This window comes from Protopterus annectens, chromosome 8.part1 (genome assembly GCF_019279795.1).
Source record: "Protopterus annectens isolate FY-2018-M chromosome 8.part1, PAN1.0, whole genome shotgun sequence".
Classification (NCBI taxonomy): domain Eukaryota; kingdom Metazoa; phylum Chordata; order Ceratodontiformes; family Protopteridae; genus Protopterus; species Protopterus annectens.
Window position 1 is genome coordinate 135671206 of NC_056742.1, and position 12804 is coordinate 135684009.

The window sequence follows — 12804 nt, forward strand, 5'->3', positions numbered from 1 at the left end:
AAAAAAATATTCACTTCAACAATTGGCTTAGCTTCTGGTGTCAATCCAGCGGAATCCAGTATCTGTCAGCCTGGAAAGACATGGTTGACAGATCATGCTGCTTTGCCAGAGATGGTCTTCACCTGTCTCCTCTAGGCTTTCGGATACTGGCAAAGGTGTTTGCCTCCTCCATAGTGCCAACAACAAAATTTCCAACATAAAAAAATCCACTCCAGACAAACTCAAAGTTATGGAGCTTAATGCTAGCAGCCTAAACAGGAAACTGCACTCCCTGAAAGCTCTCCTCACCCTGGAAGATGCTGACGTCTGTGCAGTCACTGAAACATGGTTCAAGGCCACAGAGAGTACCCCAGCTGTGCAAGGCTACAGTGCCTTCCACATGTTCAGACCCCAAAACAGGCATGAATGAACCAAAGATGGAGGCTTATCCATCTTCATTAAAGCCAAATACGCCTTGAGAATGGTTAAACAGTATGGGTCGCTTGAGCTACTCCAGGTCCAACTAACTATAGGTAAAACACCCTACCACATCATTGCTAGCTACAGGTCCTCCACCAAGAACCAAGGGAAACATGCCACCTACACGGACTTACTACAGTCACTCACTATACAGCCACTTTGATCTTGGGAAATTTCAACTATACTTCCATCGACTGGGCAGCATATACAAGCACAAACATGCTCACCCTGAGGTTCCTGGGCTTTGTCAATACAAATGCCCTGGAACAGCTAGTCTGCACCCCCACAAGGGGCTCAAATGTCCTAAACTTAGTACTTACCCACATGGGGGAGCATCACTGCACTACCCCCTGTGTGTTGCCCTCCCTGGTAAGGTCAGACCATAAATTTGCCTCATCTGTAGTAACGCTCAGACCTGACACCCCCACAGGAGCAAATAAATTGAAAAGTTTTGTCAAAACATACTACAGCCTACTAGATGACGGTATAAAGTTTCAAACCCCCTGCTAACACAGCCAACAATGACTACTATGCAGAGAAGTACACAAATGCTCTGTATAACCACCTAAACCACTGTATAGGCGCAGTTGTACCTGATCAGATCAAAACCAGGTTCTCCTGAAAAAAACAGGCCACCCTGGTGGACCTCAAATATAAATAGGTTATATAACAAAATGAAGAAACTGATGTCTAAGAACAAAAGGGAACTTACTCAGCAGAGGAAGAATAACCTCCACAGCTTGAAGAAGTGAATCGGATATCTTGTAAAGTACTCTAAATCTAGTTATGAAGCTAAATTAGCATCCCTAGCTAACAGTAATCATAAGGCATTCTTTAGCTATGTCTGAAATCTAAAAGACAACACCCAACTATGTGCCAAACTTATAGTGGATGGCAACACTCACACTGAACCTGCCAACCTGCTAGCCAACAGATTTGGTACAAACTTCACCCCCCTGTCCCCACCAGCCATACCCTAAAAAATACCTGACACCAGTCCTCTACCTTGTATCTCCAAACAGCAGGTCATATCTGCGCTCTGACTTTGTTCCAGCAGAGGGGAGAACAGCAAGAGTAATCTCCTTGCACAAAGGGGGTCCATCAACCGACCCTGAGAACTAAAGACCCATGTCTAACCAGTCTCATCTGCAAGGCCATGGAAAGAATTATCATGAACCTTATCAACAAGGACAAAGGCGACCTTCAAACTCTTGGCCCAACCTTGTCTGGCTTCGTTAAGGGTAGATCATGCTTACTGAACCTGGTGGACTTTGAGAATGTCAACAAAGCCCTGGATGAAGGCAAAACAATACACACTGCCTACCTTGACTTAGCCAAGGCTTTTAAAACAAACCCCCACTCTGATATCATTGAGAAACTTTCTCAGCTGGGGATTAGCCCACATCTCACTAGATTGGAAGACAACTGTCTCACTGACAGAACACATACTGTCAAAGTTGGGGATTCTACCTCTGCCAGTAGACCAGTTACCAGTGAAATACCACAAAGATCTGAGTTGGGCCCTCTGCTGTTTGGAATCTATTTCTCAAAAGTCCAGGCAAAAGTAGATGGCCTGTGGCTTACAAAGTTCGCAGATGACTGCAAACTGGGTGCAATGATTGAGTCTCCAAACATTGTTAACATATTACAAAAGGGGCTAACACAGACAAATGACTGCTGCCAAAGCCACAGACTAAAACTAAATGCAAAGTAGTGCATTATTATCCCCTTTGGCAAAGAGGAAGTCCCTGAAAATTACAATACTGACCGCACCACCTAAGCTCAAACCCAGTGGTGCGTGACTTGGGAACACAGATTGATAGCAATCTAAATTTTAATCACAATGTGTCCACAGCGGCAAGGAAAGCCTTCTACACTCATACGTAAGGGCATCACATCGAAGACTAAGGACTTTATAAATCATCTGTACTCAATCCTCATCAGACCACTAATAGAGCACAATGCTCCCTTTTGCCTTTACCTCACTAGACACCTGCAACAGCTAGAGTGACCCAGAGGTTTTTACCAAGAAAATCCAGGGCCTCCAAAACAGGACCTACATGGAAAGACTGAAAACCCGTCACTGTACTCTGTGTCTTACAGACTGCTGAGAGGCGACTTGTGCCTGGCCTACAGAGCAGTCTCTGACCCTGCCCTAATGGAAATGTTACACATCCACAAATCAAATCGGACAAGAGTCACTCGCTCCAGGGATCTTAACGTAACTTGTGACATTAACAGAACATGCTGGAGAGACAGATATACATCCCAGAGATTACTACTCCTCTGAAATAAACTCCCAGTTCACATGAAGCAGAGCTCCTCAATGACCGTATTCAAGCGCAACCTAGACAATTGGCTGGTAAATCTTAAAGTCACCTCGAGGGTGGCACCTATGTCCCTCATGGACAGGGGCAGTCAGTGCTGATCATAGACTTGTTCTGTGAATAACAATCATATAACCAAGGTCAATCAGGGAACACGGGTATAACATGGCTAGGCTTGTAAAGACCCTAGGGCCATTAGCCTAGTAACCTCCGATGACGTACTGGAACTATTTTTAGGTTTAGAGCACAATATCAAATTATAAGCTGATAATTATAAAGGGCTGTGTGGTAGCCATGTGCTGGGGGTACAAATCTTCGGAAAGAGCTGGGATAGCTGATAATGTTGGCAGACAGAAGGATCACGTGCTGCCTGAATGGCACCCCAAAGACCAAATACAACGGGAGCATGGCAATACTGTGCATCTAACATAGTGATGAACTGAATGAAATCCCATGATCAGAGCCGTTAAATGTAATTACAGTACAGAATGCTTGGCATTTTGCAGTATAACTCCTGAAAGGTGTTAAAAACTCAATTAATTGAAAAATTAAACCAAAGTGTTGTTTCTATTTTCTCAATTAAATAATATCTTGGTAATAAAATTCAGCATATTTTAAAAGAATTTCTTGTAGAATCTGAGTCAACCGCCAGCACTGCAGGAGCTTCAAACTTCAATATCCACACTACTGCCAGCATTCATGAACTAATGAAAAAAGTTCAAAGGGATGCAATTTGGAAGGGGAACCCACTAAAACAAAATACAAAAAATACGGTCTTGTTGATGCTGACATTAAGTAGAGCACAGGGTGAAAAATATGTTGCTGCAATTAGTCTTTCCTGTGATAAATTAGCAATGTAGTACAAAAGGGTAGTGGCAAGGGCACAGACGCAGAACTATTCCAAACATAGATCATTGCTTCATTTTACAGGACACTGTTCAGGCTACATCTGGTGCAATGTACGCAGTTCTGAAGCTCATAAAAATAATGTGGAAACTGAACTAGAGACAAAGCTTGCAATGTAATCACTAAAATGCTGATGAATATAGTGAGGCAAAGGTATGAAGACCATCAAAGCTGGGCATGTATACATCCAAAGAAATAAACAGGTGGATGTCATCTGATCACATATCGTTCTTTGAAGTCAAGTATGAGGAGGGGAAAACAGCAGAAAAGACAAGAGGTGGGGGATGCAGTGACCAGCAAAACAAGAACTTTAAAACTAAATTTTAGAAAACTCTTCATGGCAAGGGTATTAAAACTGTAGAATGGGATACCAAATGAAAGTCCAAGGACTATAATTATGACCAATGGAAAAACAAAAAAATTAAGAGCAAATAAGGGGAAAATATACAAATTCCAAGACTGCAGTCTTTAAGAGTATCCACCTGAATCTAAGATACAGCAATGTCAGGTTCATAGGTAGGTACTAGGCTATTGGCCCTAGGGCCTATATAAAGCCTAGCCAGACGGTACCCTGTCTTTTGCCACCCAAGAAAATTATTTTCCTGTGCCCCTGTCAAGCAGAGCCTCAGAAGTGATTCCCGGGGTGAATTTCCTATCTCCCATCCAATCATCAAGATTTTTCTTGAAGAGTGCTAATGAGAAGCTTTGTTTGATATAGATAGGTAGTTTGTTCCACAGTATGGGAAGTCTCTGGGACAGGAATCTATCCCTCCAGCATATTCTGTTTATTGTGGTGACAAGGTTTAGGTCCCTAGAGCGTGTAGCTAGGAGGGATTGGGATTTCTTTAAGTGGAGCATGTCCAACAGCTCTGAGTTTGACATAGCTTTGTATGTTAGGCAGAGATCGCCTCTGAGTAGGCGATATGTGACAGAGTAAAGCTGGAGTTTTTTGAGACAGAATGCGTAGGGCATCTGTTTGAGGCCGGTAATATTCTTTGTGAGGCATTTCTGCAGCCTTTCCAGTTGTTGTAGATGTCTTGTGAGGTACATACCAAAAGAGGCGTTGTACTCTATAATGGGTCTAATGAGTGATGAGCAGAGGGGAAAAATTACCTCTTTTTTCCTGTATGAGAAACCTTTTGTGATGAGGTGTGCCACGTAGGATTTCCAGACTACTGTGGCGATGTGATTATCAAAGGAGAGACTACTGTCCACCTGTGTCCCAAGGTCTCTTATCACAATTTTGATGTTAAGTAGACTATCGCCTATGTGGTAGTTCATGGGTACAGAGTTTTTACCAAAGGGGATGACTATGCACTTTTTGGCATTGAGCTTGTGGCCATGGCTTTGACACAAGGCATCTGTCTCAGTGAGGCCCTTTAGTAGGATGTCCACATCGTTAGGAATTTTGATAATAGCTCCTAGTTTGCAGTCATCTGCAAACTTTGTTAGCCAAAGATCTGTGTTAGCCTGTACTTCAGAGAAGTAGATAACAAACAGGAGAGGACCCAGGACTGAACCCTGTGGTACTCCACTTGTCACTGGTCTGAAGTTGGATTTAGAGTCTGCTACTTTCACAGTGTGGGTTCTGTCAGTGAGCCAGTTGGCAACCCATCTTGTGACAAAGGGATTTATACCTAGTTTAGTGAGTTTATCTATAATTCCAGAGTGGGAGGTGGTGTCAAAAGCCTTGGCGAGATCTAGGTAGGCTGTGTGAACCACCTTACCCTCATCTACGGCTTTGGTGACCGCTTCAAAGAAGTCTATCAGGTTTAGGAGACATGATCTGCCTTTTACAAACCCGAACTGGGAAGGGTCCAGAGTTTGGAGATTACCAATGTCATTGTTTATAAGTTCCATGATGATATGTTCCATAGCCTTGCAGACCAGGCTCATCAGGCTGATGAGGCGTAGTTCCCAGGGTCCGTGGTGGCTCCCTTTGTGGAGTGAGATAACTGTTGCTGTGCGCCATTTAGTACGCACAAAGCCTGAGGTGAGGCTATGATTGAACATGGTACTTAGGTGGGGTGCCAGTTCATTCTGTAGTTCATGTAGAATGCAGCCTGGGATGTTGTCAGGTCCCACGGATGCTGTGTTCTTGGCTTTGGAGAGTGTGTTTTTTACCTGTGCAGCTGTGATTACAGGAACTTTGCATTCTTCCGGTATAGAGATGGGTCCTTTAGGGAGTGAGAGAGGGGTAAAGTTAGCACTGAACCTATCTGCCAGGATGTTGGCAATATCAGTTGGTTCTATATATTTAGTGCCATTGTGCTGTAACTCAGAGCAGATCTGAGTGTTGCCATTGAGATTCTTGACACAGCTATAGAATGCTTTGTGGTTGTCTTTAGAATCAGTTGCAATTTTATTTTCGTAACTAGCTTTGGAGGATTTTATGAGGGATCTCAGCTTCTTACCGAGGCTGACCACGGAGTTCCTCCAATCATGGGATTTTACTCTTTTTTGCAACAGTTTCTTTCTTCTGTTGCAGAGTTTGTTTATGGTAGGGGACCACCAGATTGGCTTCCTTTTTTTGGAGGATAGCATCTTGGTTCTGTTAGAGATTGCACGATCCTTGCACTCATGTAAGTGCTTATAAAGTGCATTTGTATGGGATTCAGCAGTCGTACCTCTATTGTCCGGCAGCATGGGTGTCATGAAGTTTGCCACTTCTGTCTTAAGAAGTGTGAAGTTGGCTTTGGAGAAATTTTTTACAGTGGTTTTCCTAATGGGGGGTGGGGGTGGGATGTGGATGTCTAGGGTGATTAGCTTGCGGTCAGATCTGACTGAGGAACTGACCTCTGGTGTGGAACACCGGTTGCCCATGTTGGTAATGACCAGGTCTAGGATACTGCTGCCCCTGGTGGGGGGGTGTGGATAAGTTGATCCAAGGCATTGGAATTTATGAATTCCAGAAAACACTGAGTACAAGAGTTGGTACATGAGTAGTTTTCCCAGTTAATGGTGGGGTAGTTGAAATCGCCCATTATTAGGGTGTTAGGTTGTACCCTAATATTTTCCAGTGTATCAAGAAATAAGGAGTGGGAATCCTGGGTCATGGTGGGGTATCTGTAGCAAGCTACAATTTGGATTGCGTTCTTGCCAAGAGTTAGTTGCACTTGGATAATCTCAGATGCATTATGCTGAGCAACTAGCCTGGAGGTGTAGATATCCTTAATGAATATGGACACGCCTCCACCTTTAGTGTTTTGGTCCAGGTTAGGTGGCCGAAAGGTGTGGTATGAAGTATAGCCTGGTAATGCAGGGGTGCTCTCTGGAGCCTTGAACCAGGTCTCTGTCACTGCACAGATGTCGATGTTCTCCATTTTAAGGAGTGCCTCGAGTGAGTGCATTTTAAGGTTTAGACTTCTAGCATTAAGTAGCATTACCCTCAGATTTTGCTTGCTTGTACCTGTTACTTTGGTGAATTTATTTGAACCTTGCCTAAAAAAGGCACTATAGGGGTGGTAAGAGCCTTAGCCAGTATCCAGAATCCCAAGGGCAACAGGTGCAGGCCATCTCTGGCAAAGCATCATGGTTTGTCGATCATGTCATCCCAGGCAGACAGGTACTGGATCCCCTTAGAATGACAACAGAAGCTTAGCCAATTGTTGAAGTCAATCATTTTGTCCTTGTACTGTGATATCATTCTGGATGATGGCAGGAGTAGTAAAAGTGTGTGTGTGTGTGTGTGTGTGTGTGTGTGTGTGTGTGTGTGTGTGTGTGTGTGTGTGTGTGTGTGTGTGTGTGTGTGTGTGTGTGAGTGTGTGTGTGTGTGTGTGTGTGTGTGTGTGTGTGTGTGTGTGTGTGTGTGTGTGTGTGTGTGTGTGTGTGAGTGTGTGAGTGTGTAGGGGGGGTGTCTCTTCACTCCCATACAAAATGCTTTAAAAGCTTAACAGCAAGGTTTGGAATTTGGTGTTATCAGAACTGGAACTTTATTTCTGAAGTGTCAGGTATCACGCTTCCAATACTGAGATTACGGAATACATTGCCTAAGCCAGTGGCATACCGTAAGTCTTCAAAATGGTTTCAAGTTACCTGGGATAGAAGAGGGTAATAATCTGGACAAGAGTATAAGAACGGAATATGAATGATAAGAAACTGTATGAATACTAGAAGCGATACTCAAGCAAGCCTGAAAGATCATAGATTTTTTTTTTTTTTTTTTTTTGTTACCAGCCCTATATGTTTATAATCACTTTTTACAAATATCAAGGACCTGCATAGAGTTCTGTAAGGAGAGGCAAAGGACACTTGCGTGGCCCTGAAAATACACACAGTATTTTAAAACAACTGAGATTAACAGTAAGTGTAGCTGCGGCAGCAATAACTGGACCTAAAGGTGGTCCAATAAGGCATCTAGGACACTTACCTAAAAACATCACTAAGTTTGCAAAGTTGAAGCCAATTCTTTGAGTGACGAAGTCATCAAAATGCACAAAATACAACAATACCCAGAATTATCCACAACACCTTTTACAAGACAAAGCCATCAATAACCATTAACTAGGGAGTGGATATCATGGAAGGGTGATTCCCATCCTTTAAAAGTCAAAGTCTGCTTACTGCAGTGGTGAAGATTAGTCCTATAGACGCACGATTAATCAGGTTAGGTCAGGTTTGCCTGTAATCTTTCTAGATCTCCAACTGAGTCAGCACCCCACACCATAATTAAATTTAACCCCAGCCCTTAACCGCAAACAGTATGAAAAAAATAAAACCTAAAATCTTTAACAACAATTCAAAATCCAGGTCTAGCCCCCCACCCAAAGTCATTGACCTTTACAAATAAAGCAACAACGACACTCAACCAAAAGACATTTAATTCCAAGTATCATTTGCACAATTGAAATATGACAAAAAGGGCTCAAGCATCATTCTTGCAAACAAATACCCTGATCCTAGCCATTAGAATCCTCAAAAAAGTGTCAGTAGATCCACAATTGTAACACACTCCTGCAAATTAATAACAAGTGACCCAAGGGGTTGAGTGAATGACAAAAATCTGCCCCTATAGTAAAACAGGCAGCTAGATCCTCAGGCCAAGTATGTGTACAGGGCTACAGGTCTCAACATGCTGCCAGTCTTCATAGAAGTCTCACCAGTAAGTGTAGGACTGTAGAAAGAAATAATTTTTCTCCACATCATGATCCATGTGAACTGAGTGGATATAACAAAATAAACAGCTTAAATGAAACACTATAAAAAAGAATCTGAAAAATATACATCTGTGATATATAGAAGGTCTACGTCCCATGCAAAGGGTAGTCCCTTAATTAATATAACAAACTCAAAATCAGACAACCTTGACAAAAGTTAGTCAATTTCACTTGTGTGTTTCACTAAACTAGGAAATCAATTTCATAAACATGTACCATGCTGTCTTTAATTTTTGTAGGAATCTTAGATATTTTCCCAGTGCTGATTAATCTTGGTGTTCAATGGCTCTAATGTACTAGGTATAAATCCTGGACTCAGAATATTATTTGCTATTTCATTAAAAAATGTGGGAATTTTTTTCTTTTTCTTTTTTTTTTTTTTTTGTCATTTGATTGCTAAATAAATTAAAGTTCAGCCATTGTTCGTGCCTGCAGATATGGCCATCTCACACTTCGTCTGTAAGTGAGACCCCTTCTGTAGTATGTCTAAGTATGCACAAGAACCAAAATGAAACATTCCCCCCCAATGACCCCCTCAGGAGTATGTCCAAGTATACACAAGCACTAAAATGCCAACACAGATGGAACATTATGATTAGTACATACTTTCTTTAACTGATGTTGTGTGAGTATGCACAAGCAAGAAAATGAAACATCTCCCCAGTGACCCCTTCCACAGTCTGTCCAACTATGCACAAGCACCAGAATGCAGCATTTCCATCAACAACCCCTTCAGCAGCCCTTCCAAGTATGCACAAAAACCAAAATTAAACATTCCCTGCAATGACCCCTTCAACAGTATGTCCAAGTATACACAAGCACTAAAATGAAACATTTGCCAAGTGACCCACAACTGAAGACCACAAGTGATGTTGAGATTATAAAGCTAGAATCACCACCTCAATTTCCCTGATTTTTATGCGGGCCACAAGGCAGCAGATCATCTCAACATTCTCCAAGGCCACTCCTCTTGAACAAACTCCCAATTCACATAAAACAGAGCTCCAATCTCATCTCCCAGAGACTGTCACTTCTCTGGAGCAAGCTTCCAATTCATGAGAAAGTTTATATTTTTCAAAAATATTTTAGCAGTCATCAATAACTTATGCGACACACGTTTCACACCAACTGCTTCATTCTAGCTTCCAAATGTAGGGACTATCATTCTTGAGATATTGCTATTTCGAAGGAAATATCGCTCATAGTCATAACATGAGAAACAAGCAAAAAACATGTACAGCTCATGTTATCTATATATATATATATATATATATATATATATATATATATATATATATATATATTCACCTTTTTGCATCATTGCAAGCACCTAAATAATGTTGAATGGTAAAAGTCCTCATAAACAAGTAGCCAAGAGTTCTGCAACAGCGGTTATCTTCTATTGCCAACAAGACCTATGACCCATGCATGGAAAACAGCCAATGTCAACAAACTAAACACAGAAAGAGATAACGCGGATTAAGTACTGAAAGTCTGCTCAGATAAAAACAATAAAATGGACATGGGTAACAGTTACACTGCCACTGAAATGGTAACCTATATGGAGGAATTTCTCCTGTTCATTTCACTAGCTTATTTCACTAGCTCAACATTATGTCCACAGGATGATACATTTTGTGACAAGCACTGCAATAACTACCCACAAAGTCATAAAACAAATAAGTAACCCATCTTGAACTCCCAATGTGGAGATATCATCCTTCCATCATAAACAAATACAGCAAACTCTTTTCAGACCTACTACCCAAATAAACTCCCAAGACCCAGCTAAAATCCTTCCAATTAACAAATACAGTTTACATCTCAATAATAAAATATGTGATTCAACATGCTAAATGCACCCTCACAAATATAGTGCATGCTCACTCACTGTCAAACCCAAAGAGGGCTCTCAAAATGAGACGTTAATCAAGCATAATGCTTCAATATATCTGAATCCCATAAACAGTACACATGTTATCTTGCAAAGTTTTAGATACTGGAAACTGAAGGACATAAATGAACGTGTCAAAGCTTAACACTCCAAATCTTCCATTCTTATAAATCCCAATCAGACTAATTTTTTTAGTTTGCAAATTGCTCTACTTATGCTTTAGATTTCTACTACTGCATTACAACACACACACACACACACACACACACACACACACACACACACACACACACACACACACACACACACACACACACACACACCAAGCAGCCAATAGAATCGTTAAATACAAATTGTTTGGAGCTTTTCTACAAGGTTATTTGCACACATTTCTATAAACTGCTATCAGCAATGTGGAACCATAGTTGGTATTTCACAATATGTACTCATTTCTTGTACTACTTTATATGTAATTACCTGTAAATTGTTACTTACATCTGCGGTGGTGCAGCGGTAGCGCTGTTGCCTCACAGCAAAAGGTTCTCCCGTTCGATTCTCGGCTGGAGTGCAGGGAGTGCCTTCTGTGTGGAGTCTGCATGTCCTCCTCACGGTTGGGTGGGCATTCGAAAGACATGCGTAAATGGGCGTGCCTTCATTGAAGGTTGAACGTTGAGCTGGCGCCTTGGCGTTCGTGAAAATCTACTGCCAATCATTAGTAGACCAGAGTTCCACTGTGGCGACCCCTAACCGGGAAAAGCCGAAAGACAAACAACAACAACCTGTATATTGTTACTTAACTAGGCATCAAGGCATTCTAAAAACTAACTGTAAGTTCAGTTTGGTCAAAGTATACTGCAAAATAAAACTGCAATTAAAATGTAATACTTGTTTCCTCCTCAGAGGGAAAACATTTTCAAAAACATTTGTGGATCAGCCTACCTACCTGCTATAAAACAGTTAGAAAATGTATAAATGAAAAAGTAATCAAAATAAATGTATAAGAAGCTGTTTAATTACCTGTCTATGAGAGCTCTTCTCATTGCTTCTTCACTATAAGGACACTCTCCAATGACTACTGCACACAAGTACAATGGCTCTTGCAGGAAATGCATGAGAAGTGCACCCTGACATCCGAGAACATTCCAGCGTGCCATCTTGTCACTACAAGACATAGACAGAGTCCGATCTCCCCTGCCTGGCTTCACACGCAGTAATCCCACACAGTGATAATCAGCTCCCAAGCCATGGGTGTCCTGAGGCCCACCTGGTGTGACTTTTGCTCCAGTTCTGTGCACATCTATCACTCTAGCATCCGCCGTCTCTCTTGTCCTTGCATTAACACAATATTCTGAACCTGCTGGGGCTGAAAATCCACCTTCGCCTTGCTTTGCCACCAACACAGAATCCTTTTTGCTAACATTTTCACATCTGCTTCTGGGACTCTCATTCTCGGGAATCACTTCATCTGCTCCAAAATCAGTTGCAAGTCTCAAAAAAATGTCTCCACTTTTATCTTTTAGTCTTTTTTTATAACATTCATTTGTCTCATCCTCCAAACTCTCATTCTTCCTCTTCTCTTTTCTCTGTGGCTTGTATACAGAGTCATACATTTTGTCTTGATTCCACCAAGGCTCTTGAAGGACCATGTCATCCTCTGTAAATGGTAGATGAAGCTGCTCTTCTGGAACTTTCTTTGGAATTATTGAGGCATCACCACCTGAAATAAAGATGAACAATGACCTCAGGATATTGTAGTATGACCCCATAGCACACATAACAGCACAATACAAATTTTTTCTACCCAGTACCCTATCTCTTGAGATTAAGCAACAGTATATTAGCTGTACGTATTACGCCAGTGAAACATTATGTTTAGAATGGCTAGATATAAGGCAGAAGAAATCAACTCCAAGGTAGAAATGTTACAAGCTAAATAAACATCTATGAAATTAATCTCCTACATTAGTGTTTCATAAAATAGCAGATACATTCTTAACTCATATGTTATCTACAAGGTTGGGTTTATCCTCTACACATTAAAGCTCTGTTCATCTTTTTTTTT

General features: G+C 41.5%; 1 protein-coding gene across 3 annotated transcripts in view; it reads right to left on the reverse strand.

Annotated features, from left to right (window-relative positions):
- The window catches only part of ADAT1 (adenosine deaminase tRNA specific 1), a 615073-nt gene that overhangs the window by 434061 nt on the left and 168208 nt on the right, over nt 1–12804 (reverse strand). For all 3 annotated transcript variants that reach the window (XM_044081771.1, XM_044081770.1, XM_044081772.1), the window contains exon 6: nt 11760–12459. In XM_044081771.1, the coding sequence (XP_043937706.1) occupies nt 11760–12459 (700 nt within the window). The remainder of the gene's footprint in view (nt 1–11759; nt 12460–12804) is intronic.